Source organism: Cydia amplana, chromosome 18, assembly GCF_948474715.1.
Source record: "Cydia amplana chromosome 18, ilCydAmpl1.1, whole genome shotgun sequence".
In the NCBI taxonomy this organism is placed as follows: Eukaryota; Metazoa; Arthropoda; class Insecta; order Lepidoptera; family Tortricidae; genus Cydia; species Cydia amplana.
This window is the reverse complement of record NC_086086.1, coordinates 796286-812901: the sequence shown is the minus strand read 5'-3', so window position 1 is coordinate 812901 and position 16616 is coordinate 796286. Positions and strand designations below refer to the sequence as shown.

The 16616-nt window shown below is 37.2% G+C and overlaps 1 protein-coding gene across 1 annotated transcript in view; it reads right to left on the bottom strand.

Annotated features, from left to right (window-relative positions):
• The window catches only part of LOC134656254 (acetylcholine receptor subunit alpha-like 1), a 312563-nt gene that overhangs the window by 77953 nt on the left and 217994 nt on the right, over nucleotides 1-16616 (bottom strand). Inside the window, exon 2 of the mRNA XM_063511769.1 lies at nucleotides 16359-16562. Coding sequence (XP_063367839.1) covers nucleotides 16359-16544 — 186 coding nt within the window. The 5' untranslated portion in view covers nucleotides 16545-16562. The remainder of the gene's footprint in view (nucleotides 1-16358; nucleotides 16563-16616) is intronic.

Sequence of the window (16616 nt, the reverse complement as noted above, 5' to 3'; positions counted from 1 at the left end):
TAACAGGTTATGAATTTGATCTGGATTTGTTATGGATATGATCTGTCAGTGTCAAAAATGATATTTCTTCAACCAGAAACGTCACTTTTGATACTGAAAGATCATATCAATAACAAAACCCAGATGAAATTCATAACCTGTTATTACAATAAGAATACGCCTCCATGTCTCTACGGGCCCCGATGCACATGTTCTTATCTAGTGAGCACTACCTTAAGTTCTAATATTTTTACAAAAATATTATTAAGTTCCTATATAGATAAAAAAACAGTAATGTTTAAGACTCATACTACAGTAGTTTCATTTTATACGGAAACAGTCTTCAACAATAAACTAATTACTGTAAATTTAATTTATAATCAAATACAAAGGGTAAATAATAAAATTTCAAAACAAGAAATACCTATTGTACAGAGCAATTTTTTTTTCGAAAGAATTCGCGTAGGAATTTTAGATATGAAAAGCGGCCAAGTGCGAGTCGGACTCGCCCATGAAGGGTTCCGTATTTAGGCGATTTATGACGTATTAAAAAAAAAACTACTTACTAGATCTCGTTCAAACCAATTTTCGGTGGAAGTTTACATGGTAATGTACATCATATATTTTTTTTAGTTTTATCATTCTCTTATTTTAGAAGTTATATGATACACATTTGTAAACACATTTTACCACTTTGGAAGTGTCTCTCGCGCAAACTATTCAGTTTAGAAAAAAATGATATTAGAAACCTCAATATCATTTTTGAAGACCTATCCATAGATACACGTATACACACACGTATGGGTTTGATGAAAAAAAATTTTTTGAGTTTCAGTCATTGATATAGTATAAAGAACTGGATACCCAATCAGCCGCCAAAAATGGCCCCACAAAAGTGATGTCAAAACAGATCATGCATTACTTTTTCGTTTAGTCTTGTTTGAAACGCTCAAATGTGAAGTTGTCAACAATTACGAAATGTGCCGTTAAAATATGTAAAAATAACAATGATAAAACAAGGAAAAAGGATGGAATGTATTTCTTTCGGTTAGTTCTTTGGATAGCATTACATAATTTATGTAATCTGGTGGTAATTTTATGGTTTTGAATAAATTAATTTGTTAGTACCAAAGAAGGGATGTCAAGGAACAAAAATCTAATGAGTCGATGTGAGGTCAATATTTTTTTATATTTTTATATGGAATTCATAAGGAATAATATTATGTTTAAATTCAAGATTTCCAAGAAAACCTATGCGACGTGCAAAGTGGACTGCTATTTAATTATAACCAGAGATAGGGGTGATGAAGTTTTAAACAAGGCAAAACGGCACTTGTGTGTTCGGCCCATTTCCCTGTTTCCGACATATACACCACCAATAAGGGCTTATATCGACTAACTGTAAATGCTAAACCTGTCTGAACACAGTGATAACCACAGGATTTTTTTTATAAACTATAGGTAGACTTTATAAAAAAAATCCAATCAGTACCTAAATGTCCCCGTGCACCCGTGCTATGAGTAAATGTAGATCTTAAATACACAGTTATTTAATAAGTAGAATTTATTTCAAGGAAATTAGTATTTAAAAACGTATACTTACGAATTAAAAATTTAATTTGTTTGAATTTGAACCACGAATTAATTTTATTTGAGCTCCCGATTAAATTAAATTTGTTTTATTTATTACTTCAATTGGTTTTCCTGTACAGTAATACATATTAAAGTGTACCAAAGTGACTCCATTCGTTCATTATTCTCGTTTGACGTTGTTTGACGTAAATACGTTACGTTTAGTGCCATCGGACTAAATTTTTTAACAGTGTTGGTACTTATGTTTGCAAATTTGACACTTAATGCTTACGACATTAAGCTCTTTTCTGTACGAAACATTTATCTTGACTCAAAATTTACGTAAGCGTTTTTATCATCAATGCAAATGGTGCGAAATGTCATTGGGATCCACATTTCTTGACGTTTTTGTTCTGCTTTGTGTGTCTATTTCTTTTATATTAAGTCAGTGGTTTCAGTTCGAAGTATGGGGAACCCCAAAAATTTATTGTTTTTTTCTATTTTTGTGTGAAAATCTTAATGCGGTTCACAGAATACATCTACTTACCAAGTTTCAACAGTATAGTTCTTATAGTTTCGGAGAAAAGTGGCTGTGACATACGGACGGACAGACAGACGGACAGACAGACAGACAGACATGACGAATCTATAAGGGTTCCGTTTTTTGCCATTTGGCTACGGAACCCTAAAAAGGGCTATCACTAGTAGCAACACTATCTATCTCTGCCAGTTGATGTTGCGCTTGTATGGTAAGCGATTGGAATCAGTTCGATGACAAGAGGTAGCCACTCGTGTAATAACCGCTTTAAGCCGATATTAACAGTAAAGGTACCATACAAAGTGATTCATTGCAACAGAATTTTAACTTAAAGTTGACAATCGAATGTCCACTGCAGCTGCATTACTGTTGCAGTGTATTTATTGCCGCCGCTGTATCTATCCATTTCCTTGATAAAATAGGTAAGTGACGGAATGAACGTTATATTCGCAGCAGTAATGCAGCAGCGAACGTCACTTATTTTATCAAGGGAATTGGCAGATACAGCGTCTATGGCATAGGGTTCAGCAGTAAAGTAGCAAAATTGACATCAGAATCACCTTTAAGATTACGGCAAGTGCCAGTGATATATTGTTATGTCCAAACACGAAAGGAAATTACTGTCAGTAGCAGAAGTTGCTAAGCGGGCGAAGTGTTCAAAATAATCTTGACGCGACGTTATTGTTAAGAGAATAAGAGCGTGTAGGGCATTTTGGACACCTCGTCCGCTTAACAACTTCTGCTGCTCACTGTACTGATAGGGATCTTTATTTTCTTTATTTTTCTAGAAGTTTAAGATAGTTCTATCGTAAAAGCCCCTTTAAATATTAGCAGTGTCTCACAACTTGACGCTTTACCATTAATCTACAAGCTAGATATCATCATTCAACTTCTAAAAGTAGACTCTAAAAGCAAGTACTAAGGTTCATTTTACAAGAAAGTAATGAGATACGTTTTAAAAGTGGGAATGTGCACTTTGGTCCATTAAGTACATGAACCTAGAATAGTAAAGGATGCACTCCCGATATCTTATTCAGAAGCGTTCGATGGTTGTTTATTATATACTCGGAGGATTTCACTTGGTTTCAGAATTACTATTTAAGCAATACAAAGATATTTAAACACTGGAAGGGAAAGATATACATTTAGAACTATATGTCTATGAAATTCACTTCTTTTCGACATTTGACAAGCTTTTCTGCAAGAATTAGGGCCTGTTGCACCAACCACACTTGACAGACTGATCAACATGACTCAGCAGAGAACTATGAAAACTTCCATATAATAAAATTTTGCGAACTCTTAACAGTGACAGTCTGTTTGGTGCAAGCGACCCTTAGACAACAAACTACACGTTAAACATAATCCCTAATCATCCCCACTCAGCATATTGCCTCGGCAAGCCATTGCGCTGACTTATGTTATGTTCTGTATTATGAATGTATGTTCATTTATTTTAAAGTTTTAATAAGCATAGGTATTAACTTTGTGGTGGAACATAAAATTGATTACAAAAATGAATCACAATGGAGGACAACGGGTAGCAATTTTGAATTAGAAAAGTCACCATAGTTTCAGTTCTTATTGGCGTTCATTCGTTCTTAAACTTCAAGATCCAAATGTAAATCAGGTTCCGAACACTGCTAACTTAATGAAATGTCTTTGAATTAAAAATCTAATTTCGCGAGCCCTTAGCTTTCAAAGACAAGTTGAAAGGTATTAAGATCTTGTCATTTCGGATTTAGATCTCTCATTTCTTTTTGTTTGGTGGATGTTTAATGAGATTTGAAGTCGAGTGGTGTTTTTGAGAGCATGTGCCACTTGGTAATTCAGTTATTTTTTATTTAAACTTAAAAATACAATTAAATCAAATGGCGGGCTTAATTAAATTCCTAATAGCATTCTCTACCAGTCAAAAGTAAGAAGATTTTAATTAATTATGGGAAAAAGCAATATAATAAGTGCGTTAAGGCCGTTTTCAGTTCCTACTACAACCGGATTTGATGACCAGCAAGCCTTTAGGGGTCCACATACACGTGACAAATAAAATAAAATGTTTTTTTTTATGAAAAGATTACGATCGTGGAAAACGCAAAATAAAACGTTACGTCGTTCGTAAGCCAAATGCGAAAAATCTTTGTACATTTCAAACTAAGCAAAACGTAATAACGTACATATAGTATATTACAAACTGAGAGAAACTTATCATCAATATTGGCTAACGCATAAATTGAGACTTCTGCCAAAAAACTTTTTACTGTTTACTCGTATGAAACAAAGTATGGATCTATATTAACATTATTCTTAAAAGATATATATATATATATATATGTGATTTTGACACAAGTTTTGCAAACTGTTCAATTAATATAATAGGTTTGAATTAAAATATCATTTGAAATAGTAAGTCTCATAAACTTTAATGCTTGCATCAGCATTACCACTCGAGGAGAACATATTTATATCAGCATTTAAAGTGACAAACTTTGTAGCAAAATCAAATAAAAAAACTAGCGAACTATTAACGTCAAGTTAGTTTTTTCATCGTCATAAAGTTCCTCTAAATTAGTCCATGAGTATATTTTTTTATTTAAAAGCCTTTTTTAAAATGAAAGAAACATGCATAGAAACAAAAAATTACAAAGTCAAAAACTAGTTAGTAAATAAAAACACCTAAACTATGATTAAATCGACATCTCCCCGCCGGTAATCTCAAAATCTCAAGCAGTATAAAAACATGTTTTAATTAAACGAGGATTAATCGTAAGGTTTGATAATTAATTAATTTACAGTTTACCTTCGCAGCGGGCCATTTACTTAAAATTAACCCAACTATATAGGTATATTCATAGCAAGGTAGCGAACTTCGCACCGGTCGCGTCGTCTCTGCTATTTTTATTCGAACAGTGTGAAATAATGGCCAAATCTACTATAGAAAGTTTAGAAAAAGTGCTACGGAAATACCTAGCCCCTATTGAATCAAAAATAGTGTGTGTGCTCGACGATATAAAGAAATTAGAAGCAAAAGTTACAAACCTAGAAAGAATCAGTACGTGTTTACAGTGCAATGGACGGTGCATCGACAATAGCTCGCTCAACACGCCACGCAATTCTGAACCGAACGCATCGAGCGACCCGACCGCTGCGAAAAAAAATCCCATGACTCATCCGGTCAATACTTTACGGATAACCGCCACGACTCAGGTTAACAAAAAAACTCCAAGTAACCCTCGATCAGCAACCACCGAAGACCGGACCCCGACTGGATCGGCCTCCTCAAATCCCGGGAAAAATAAGCAAACACTGAGTACCAAGAATGAGATCCCCCAGGATGCATCATTAACAACATTCACGACGCCGGCGAGCCTCGCCGACTCGAGCCAAGCGTACATCGGGACCGACCAACCCGAAACGCTCCAGGACAATGAAAAGGAAGCCCAATGGAAACAGGTGTTGAACAAAAAGCAGCGCCATCGCCACCAGCGCTCGCCCGGGCGTCCTCGCATTAGCGCCACTGGCACGGGACCGGCGGACGATATGCTTGAAACGATTGAACGACCAAAGAAAATACACGCGTGCTTCTTTAAAACTAATACGGAAGCCGAGTCGATCAAGTCTTACATGGAGAAGAAGGAACCATGCGACCACTACAACGTACAAAAACTTAAGTTAAGACATGAATATTATGCCTCATTCGCGATAACAGTTCCTGTAAGTAAATTTGATTTTTTTATGTCGCCTGAAAACTGGCCCCCTGGTACCGAAGTCAGCGAGTGGTTTCGAGCGGGCACCGGGCGCGGACGCGCGCCCTACAGGAGCCGCCACACCGCGGCCGAGCCCGGCCCGCGTCGGCAGTAGTGCGCCCCGATACACACGGCCCCCGCGGACCTCGGCTAACCTCACTCTGTGTCACCAAAATATCAGGTGCCTAAACAATAAAACCAAGTCTATTGAAGTGCTATTGTGTAAAGACTTAAAATGTGACGTGCTCGTGCTAACCGAGCACTGGCTCCGGGACAGTGAAATTGTATCTGTAACGTTACATAATTATGACCTAATATCTTATTACTGTAGACCATCGATACTACATGGAGGGAGCTGCATCTTTGTGCGTTCAGGCGTTAGGGCCCTAAATAGGCAAGACATTAGCAATATGTCCGTACAACAAATTTTTGATGTGTGTGCGCTCCACCTCTTAGACCACGATATATTGGTAGTAGGCATTTATCATTCCAACTGCACTAGTGACACGCAGTTTCTAACACTATTAGATAAACTCCTTTCAAAAATAAACGAAGAAAACCTCAGTGCCATAATAATGGGCGATATTAACATTGATCTTCTTACCAACACAACTTCCAAAAACAATATTTCAGATATTTTATCGTGCCATAACTTTAATCAACACGTCAATTTCCCAACCCGTACCTGTAATAATTCTAACACCGCGACGCTACTCGATCATGCGTACTCGAACATCTGTGCCGACCGTGTGTATGCCGATTGCGTCACCACGCACCTGAGCGATCACTCGGCGCAAAAGATAAGGATCGTAAACAAACCGCTCGCGCAACGCACTCCTATACCTAAACGCATTTTCAATATTGCAAATAAAAACTGTTTCTATGCAGCCCTAGAATCTATTGACTGGCCTTTGGTTGTTGCAAACAGTAACAAAAATTGTGAATCGCTAACTGTCACATTATTAAATATATTAGTTAATAAATTTGAGATTTGTTTTCCTAAGAAATTACATAAGGCAAATACAAGTAAATATCCATGGATTGATGATGAGGTATGGAACTTGAAACTTCTTCTTCACGATATTTCAAATCTAAAAGATAAATACCCATCTAGCAATCAGGTCTCGGATATGTTGGCTAGCATCTCATCTAAATACAATTATACGTTAAAACGCAAGCGCACTGCTTACTACAGCGCGCTAATACAGAACGCACCCAATAAATGCAAACGTATGTGGGGAGTAATAAACAAAGAATTAGGACGGGGTTGTCGCGAGCGCGCGGACTATACCGACGTTATAAAGGACAGTCATGGTTTAGCATTTGTCTCTAAAAAACAAGCAGTCGACTCAATTAATGCAGAATTCATAACTGCTGCTATTATATGCGGTGCACCGAAACCGGACGTCCAACGCTCGTTGACAGCTATAGCTATGAATATTCCCGAGTGTAACTGTTCATTAAGATTAAGATTTTTTACAGCTCATGAAGTAGAATCTATACTACGGACTCACATTGCGCCGAAAAACAGCACCGACATCTATGATCTTTCTGCCAACATCCTTCGGTACGTGGGTCCGGCACTGTCCTTCGTCCTATCAGAGTTGTATAATTACTGCATACGACAAGGGACAGTTCCAGAAGGCCTCAAAAAAGTTAAGATTACCCCACTGTACAAAGGGAAAGGTCCCAAAGCAGCCTTAAAGTCTTATCGCCCTATATCGTTAGTACCGGCAATAAGTAAAATTTTAGAAGTAGGTATTAACATTAGATTATTATCCTTTTGGTTCCCACAACTAACAATATCCGACCGACAATACGCATACCGCCAGGGCCGTTCGACTACGGATCTGGTGCGCGAAGTGGTGTGGCATACGCTGAGCGCGCGAGAGGCCGGGATGCAGGTGGCGGTAGTGTGCTGCGACCTCTCGCGCGCCTTCGATACCGCCAATCATGGACTTATCGCGCAGAAACTCAGTCACTACGGCATTCGTGGCCCCGCATTGGCGCTTCTAATGTCATTTATGTCGAACAGGAGTCAAGTTGTCGTAGGGGATAGTGGCCGCATCAGGTCTGATGAGATGAGAAATCAGCTTGGGGTACCGCAGGGATCGTGCTTGTCAAATACTCTGTTTAGCATCCTCCTAAATGATCTCCCACAAATAATAAAAGGGTGCGATATCTTTATGTACGCGGATGACGTCACAGCGATCGTCGCCAGCTCGTCTTTACCGGAACTGGAAACGAAGGTAACCGACACGCTTAAACAGCTTTGTAACTGGTTTACAACAAATGGGTTAGCCCTCAATAAAGACAAAACCTTCGTCATGAGACTTAATCTAAATGGCCACACATCCAGGCCCATGACCGCGTATGCCGGCGACGATGCTGTCCGTCAAGTTGCGGACATAAAGTTACTAGGTTTTACCATCGATAGTGGCCTGAGGTGGAACGTACACATCGACCATCTGTGCGCGAGGCTGGGCAGCGCGTGCTACGCTTTAAAGCGTCTCGCGAGTACTGCGACCAGGGACGTCGTCAGGAGCTGTTATTTCGCAACCGTGCACTCGCTCATTTCGTACGGCACCGAGCTATGGGGTGGAGCCGCTGACTGGCGTCGAGTGTTCTCATTACAAAGACGAGCTGTACGCGCAATAGCATGTGTTTCTGATGACGTCTCTGCTCGTCAGTATTTCACAGAATACAGTATATTAACACTACCCTGTGTACTTATTCAACAAATAGCTATATTTACTCACACCAACTCAAACAAATTTGCTGTGAAACAGGTAAATCCAAATCGCCATCTGCGTAGCAACAGGAACGCGGGCTGCCTAGTATCTGTGCCACATAAGTTAACAAAAAGCGGACGATCAGCCTATGTACTTGGTCCACGCATATACAACCACCTGCCTAAAAGTATCAGAGATGCACCTTCCTTCCATAATTTTAAAATGAAACTAAAACACTGGTTACTAAAATCACCGTTTTACGATATTGATGAATATCTTTCATGCAAAACTGATGATGTACTTACCTAAATAAAATTAATTATAATAAATAAACATGTATACTACGACATATGTATTAATAATTAATAAGTGTAATACGTATAAGTATATCTACAATGATATTTCAGATTTTATGTAATCTTTGACTTGTAACCTAATGTTATGAATAAATTTTCATTTTCATTTTCATTTTCATTTTCATTATACTTTTACCTACCTAAATTGATCATTAAACGTATTTTATCAATTTTATTATTCATTACTAAGGTACCTAACTAATTTATGGTAAAAAAAATATTTACTTTTATTAATTTAGTTATTCAATATCTCATCCACTTTAATGGTTTAATCACCTATTTATTTGCTGTTTATAAATATAATATACTTGTTAATTGATAAATAAAACATTTGTACACTTAAAATGTAAAAGATAAAGACACGATATTCAACTGCGGCGTATAAAAAACGATAGTTAAAATCCCCTAAACTACAAACAAACAAAATAAGTATTACGAATCATTTTCTCATATTCCCGTGCACTCTTGTAATTTCAAGTTAACAGAAATATCAAACAACCAATTTACTCGATTCAGCGCCGGCGGCAAGCAATCGCCCTATCCGGGACATTCAAAAAACGCAAAAACAACTTATACATAACACTATGAATGAACTACGAAGACGTACAACGGGAAATCTCAACGAAACTGAACTCTATACAACGGTGATAAAGTCTATTGTTCCATTTGAGTTCGTTTCGACGCTTAAACGAAGGATCATTTGTTAAAGGTCGTACTTTTGTTTGAGTTAAATCGTCAGTAAACAAGAAACGGATTGGTCCTACATTCGGGGCTTTCCAATTTTCGAGTAGTTTCACAGGACACTGGATATTTTGTTTGTGATCAGATTATGAGTGAAAAGGAACATTTGTTAAAGAGTCAGGACAGGAGAAGTGGATTAGAACCTGCTAAGTCCCAAACCAAACCTATTATTGCTGTTTTGAATTTGGAACCTCCTTTTATTCCATTAGAGCTCAGAGTACGATTTGAATTTGTCCTCTTTAAAGGACATTGGGACTTGTAGGATAAAAGCAAATGCACTGTTGTTGCACAAGTGCTGTAATGTGATGCAGCAATTATGTAAATGGGTAATAATGGACGCAATGGTTAGTTTTATTGTAGAGTTTCATACGGTTGTTTATAATTGCGTGTACACTCCAATTATTTCAATTAAATTTTGCTGTTATGCTTAACGCTATTATTTCTTTCCGTATTTTAGTAAAAAACAATGTTTTTCTTCAAAAAAAAATTCTAAAAAAGAAAATCTGTTTCAACGTCTAAAACCTTATAATTTTAAGTACCTAGATCCGGAATTTCAAAAGACGCTTCAATTTACCTAGTGCTACATTTTAACCTGCTTGCTACAGCAAAGGTCAAAAATTTAAGCACCAATAATGATTTTGAAATTTTCTGCAGCAGTGCAGCACTGCAAAACGGCAGCAGTAAGTCTGTATTGATGCAAATAACATCAAATTTATTTAATATAAATGTCTTGATAAAATTGCCTTTTTGGCAGCAACGCAGTCTGCAGTATTGCTTTGAAGCAGCACTACTGCTGCAGCATTGCTGCTCACTGTCAAAGTAACAACAATAAACAGAATATTTTACCAAATAGTCCATTAAATGTGTTTATATTGACACAGATCTGTATTATTCCAATCGATTAGACATTTCAAAGCATTTACGAATACAGAAATTGAAATTCATTTCAAATCGAGAACCAATGCTTAATTGATTACGTTACGTTCGTTTATAAAACAGATATTTCAATATTTCAAATGAAGAAACCAATTTGTTATAGATCATCAGTTTCCAATTTCACTAAAATATATGTTCATAATTATAATGGAAGCGAGAAATATTATATTTAATATTATATTTCTCGCTTCCTGTAGAGGTCGCTACGCTATCACCGGCTTATAGATAAGAGTATTAAGAATAATAAATTATATCAGTGTCTCACAATAATAATACACAACAATAATACACGATTTTAAGATAACATTCCGTGAAGATAGCATGTTAAAAGTAGATACTCCGTTTAAATATTTAAAACGAATTTTGGTTTTGCGAGCCATATACTGTGCACATCAGAGAAAATTGTAAGGGTCGCCGTTGTCGGACCCAACATGGCGGACTGTGTGGTTGGTTGTGGTTAAAAACACTTAAACACATAACTGTACCCAATACGAACCCCATTCCTAATCCGCGCTATTCAAACTCCGCACGCATCCAAGTTGCACTACGGCATTTATTTATCAATGCGACGGCGATATCGACGGCTTAGTTAAACGAGTTTCGAGTTGCACGCCTGCCAATAGTTATGAAGTTCACCGCAGTTACTGACTGCCCGCGGCTAGAAGGGCCCACGCGGCAAGAAAATTATTAATCGCACCCAGAGGGGCTACCGCGAAAACCGAAATTCGCAAATTGCGGGGATCTTTCTCTGTCACTCTAATTACGCCTTCATTGGAGTAAAAGAAAAAGATCCCCGCAATTTGCGAATTTCGGTTTTCCCGGTAGCCCCTCAGGACAGTTCTTGACCGTCATGATTAACCCTTAAACCGACAGAAAACATGGAAGGTCGTGGGTTAAAGAGCCTCCTCGGCGCTTCGTAGAATTCTCATTGAAATGAAATGTATTAGGGGAAACTTGCCTAATTCGTACCCCTTAAGAGAAAATGCTAATTTCTTGGAAATACAATTAATAAAAAAAATACAAATTGTGTTTAAAGAATCTTTATTTAATAACGAATCAACAAAAGTAATAAGTTAACCTTAAATCTCAACAACTTCTGAGAAAAAAAAGTTAAAAAAAAGCGGAAAAGGTACGATTTAGGCCTAATTGTCCCTAAAACGTACCCGTATATTCCTATATCGTACCCATATATTATCCATGTCAAACTATGAGATCTTATAATTTGTATTAGTCTCATAATCACCGCAATTGGCATACATAAGTAATATTAATTATAATTGAGTCACTAATCTAAATAATTTGTCCACTTCTGTCCGATCACCTCAAATATAGAACGAACATTTTAATTATCTATAGCAGATCTAACTGTATTTTCTAACTCTTTGCAGTCATCACAAATAAAATTATGAGTATTTTTATCAACCCCATCACATGGTTCGTGAATCCAGGTTTTACGAAATGTGCATTGTATCATGTTTTCTAAAGTACGAAATAAAACAAAGTGTTCAGTACGAATAAGGCACATGATAACTAACGATTTTAATTTTCCGTATAAAAAAATAGCTGCTGGGCTGACGCCTGTCATCCATTATTTCAAACCGTACAAGTACAAGAGTATATAATTAAGCATAAAACTTTTAATTTACATATCTCGACATGTACGGAATTGAAAATCTTACGTATCAACCAAAAAAAATACTCGAAAACAGCAAAAAAATTACTTATTTTTTGAATATTTTCATAAGGAAGGGCAGCGTGGAATTGTTGTACGGGTGATGAGACATGGCGAACTAGTAGTTTCATTTTGTAGCACTGGCGTCGCCACTGCAGTTTCACAACTCGAGATCTTGATAGGGTACGTTTTAGGCGCAAAATGTACGATTAAGGCAAATTTCCCCTATTAATAACAGAGTTACAGGTCGGCACATTTTACATAAGTATCACAATATTAATAACATTTATAAAATATTATATAAATTAATTACATTTATTTCATAAATTCATAAACAAAAAAATACATAAACAGGGATAAAGGTTATGTGTCCAGTATTTTGGACGCTGCTGAATTAAGGGTGTAACTGGTACCTGCCTATGCCAATCCCCATTCTAGTTTCAAAATAGATAATAGTTGGTTTTGTTACACGTCAGCAGGGAGAACGGATTGCTGGCTCGGCAAAACATCAGCGGAATACCGATTATGCTAATGTTGGGCAAATTAGGAGCGGCGTGGGATTTGGATCTAGCGGCATTATGACAGGATGATTTTACAAGTAATTATTAGTGGAATTCCATTTAGCTTGTTATTTAATACAAAAAATAGTTAATTTTACATGTAGTTCATTTAAATTCACAGCTGTTAATGTTGAAAAATATGTAAACATCTGTTTCATCGGTAACAAGAAAGGAACGTAGAAAGTACTTGATGATTTGAGAACTATACCTACTTTGTTTGCCACAGGACCTAATGTGTAAAACGTCACAGAAAAATGTAAATGAGAATTAAATTTCACAACGTCTAGCAACTATGGATGCCGAACATATTATTCTTTTTACGAAATGAATCAGTATTTATGATCTAAGACGTTCCTAATCTATCTGTGTATACATGTGTCAATGATGCTCTTTGACAAGGGTTCAACAAGACGATGAAAGCAAATATCGAAATTCATATCTATCTAACGATCTAAACTTTCTAAGTTTGGTGAAGCAGAAAACAACTTACAAACCTCTAAGTACAGTCAAGTGCAAAATATGGGTACACATTATACTCAAAAATTTGTCCCATAGCCAGGCGTGGCTCACTCCGCGATTTCGTCGCTTTGCTACAGGTAGCTAAAAGTACATCCGTTCCGGCCCCAATTTTGGGGAAAGCCATTAAGCCGCGCGTGGCGTTGTCGCCACCTAGCGGCCATATCTGTGCTGATCGTAACAGACGCGTTTTGTTAGAGAGTGAGTCTTCTGTACTTAGTACTATTATTTATTCTGTGCCATAGCTCTTATGACAGCGAATTAAGAACTGTGGGACATATTTATGTGCAAGTTATATACCCATAATTTTACATTTGACTGTATACAAAACCGCTACATAAAGCTGTGTTCATAATATCATATTAAACTAAAAGCTGTCACCGAACTGCAACAAACCCCCAAATCCATTAGCACAAAGCACAAACTGGATCCAACCAACTGTTCACAATTAACGTTAAAGTAAACCTTGTTAGCCGAATGCACAAGTTTTTAATAAGAACCGTGAGCTAACCCTTTTAATGAAGGGCTTAAAGATATATGGACGCCAATTCTGTTTTCACAATTTGATATCCGTTTCATCTTAATTTGATACGAGCCTGGGTTAGCGGGCGCCGCTAACGTAGATTGATCCACACGTAAAGGCTTCCACAAACAACAAATGGCAATGGCATGCGATTTTAGTTAATCGCTGGTTGAGTAGAGGCAGCGAATTCAATCGATCAAATGCCACAGAGTCTGTGCGGAAAGAGAAGAGTCGTAGAATGAATTTGAATATTTGGATGGATCCCATACATGTCACGACTCTTCTCTTTCCCCACGGACTTTATCGCAAATTGCATGCGATTATCAGTGATGTTTGGTGAGGCCGTAATCTAATTAGGAGTCGTCCCTTAAGGCATCTTACAACACGTCTCAAAGGCGTTTCATTATAAAATCAAAACCTTAGCAAATTCTAAAACAGAATCGGGCCTCGTGGGATAATCCGGCCTCGAAACTATACCCCGGGCACGTGAACGAGTTATGAATGAAATTCAAACCTGTCCGGGTAAGTAATTGGGGATCGGATAAGTAATCCTGTGAGTGGTATTTTGTTTTGATTAGCTGATTTAATATGTAATCAAGCGTTTAAGCTAATGACTTTAGTAATTGAAGTACCTAATTGTAATTATGAACTATGATGAAAAAATGTAGATTGATAGAGATTTTTCTCATTAGATTAAGTACCTAGGTGCTATATTTCAATCTGTGCATGGATTCTGAACAATTGAAGGGATGTTTACAAAAACAACATAACTGCTTAGAGCGGTTGACACTTTTTTAAGAACATTGTTAATCGTTTCAGGTGTCAACCAGTGTAGTCAGTTATGTTGTTTTTGTAAACATCCATTCAATTGATGCTAATATTATAGTTACTTGTATTTCACAAAATAATAATTATGAAAGGATTCTTTCGAATCCATCGCCATTTTTTTGACACCGGCATCATTCCGTACCCAAAGGGTAAAAACGGGACCCTATTACTAAGACTCCACTGTCGGTCTGTCTATCACCAGGCTATATCTCATGAACCGTGATCAGTTGAAATTTTCACAGATAGGTAATGTATTTCTGTTGCCGCTATAACAACAAATACTAAAAATTACGAAACCCTCGGTGGGCGAGTCCGACTCACACTTGTCCGGTTTTTTACTATTAGAGAAGACGATTATCTATCTTTCTGGATAACTTGTTTTACATGTGTTCATAAGTTTTTGATCGAAGTGCGATTTATTTCAAATCCGTTAACGCAGAAAATGTCTCGGCGAAATTGCGAATGTGGAAATGGATGTTCTCGTTTAAACTCAAGGGACTGTCAACTTTTCAAATAAAACTTATTTCTTTTAACGGCTATGAGATTATTTTCTTTAAAAAAGTTGGGTCCAGCTGTTTACAAATAGTTTTAAGATTGTTTTGTTCTACATTTTAATGAATAACTAAGAAAAACAACGGGTTCATGAGAATTCCTATAATGTCCCCACATCAGGTAACGTTCAAATATATAAATAGTGTAATATATAGCTAGTGTAATATATTTTATCATGTAATATATTTTATTCTTGTGTAAAAATGTTCACATGTAATTAAATAATATAGGTATGTACCTAAATAAAATCAATATTAATACAGGAAAAAGATTAACATTCCTATATAGTAAAGTTATTAAGTACTTAGAGATACCTTTTTAAAGTAATCAATGATCAGTAGAAGCACGAAGTTTTATTAAATAAAAATATTGGGATTTTACAATATTATCGTTGTTTCGTTTATACATGGATTTGTCTGTTTCACAATTAAAATAAGTGCGTTGCAAACAGATAATTTAACTGTGGGTTCAAATTCTACCACCAGTGTACCACTATAATGTGTGATCTTGAGCCGGTTTCAGAGTAGCGTTTTTAGAAAAAACACTGAACTCATCTGCGGAGAGAAGAGTTGGCTACACGGAAAGAACTATCATATCTTAGCACAACAAAATGGTTGACACAACACGTTACACTACACAACGTCCTATCGCGTGACGGCGCATTGTTATGTTACGTCGCAATTACCTATGTGTGGAAATCGTTTGTTTTGACCCTCATCCGTATCTCAGTTGTTAGAAGGTACCTAACTTTCCTTTTAAAATAAGTGTTAATTGATGTTTGTACCCCTTTTTTTAGTAACTTTAAGAGAAACCCCACACTAGCGTCTCCCGAGCGTCTGCGTCTAGTCAACTCTATAGCTGTTGCTCGACGCAACGTTGGCGTAACTGCGCAGCGACACCATTTTCTATAGCTGAATAGACGCCGACGCTAGTGTGAGGAGGGTCACCCCCTTATTCAAAAACGTCTGCTAAGTTAATCAGCTGATGATCGTCGTTTGTCCTTTTCTATGGCATAACGACAGATAGGGACAAACGACGATCATCAACTGATTAAGTTAGCAGCCGTTTATGAGTAACGCCATCAGACTTTAAAATAAAGCAGGTACTCACAACATCGATAAGCTGACTGAGCCGCAGCCCCATCTTGACGGTGAGTCGGTCCGAGTTGTTGCCGACGGGCCGGATCAGCCGGTTGTAGTTGGACAGCAGGTCGTCGTACAAGCGCTTCGCATCAGGGTTGGCGACGCTCAGGCGACTCCACACGCACAGGAGTCCGACCACAAGCGCCAACACCATCTTAGGCTAACACCACCCCTGGAACAACACAAAAAGTTACTTGTAAAAGAGCCTTTGACTGACTAAATCAAT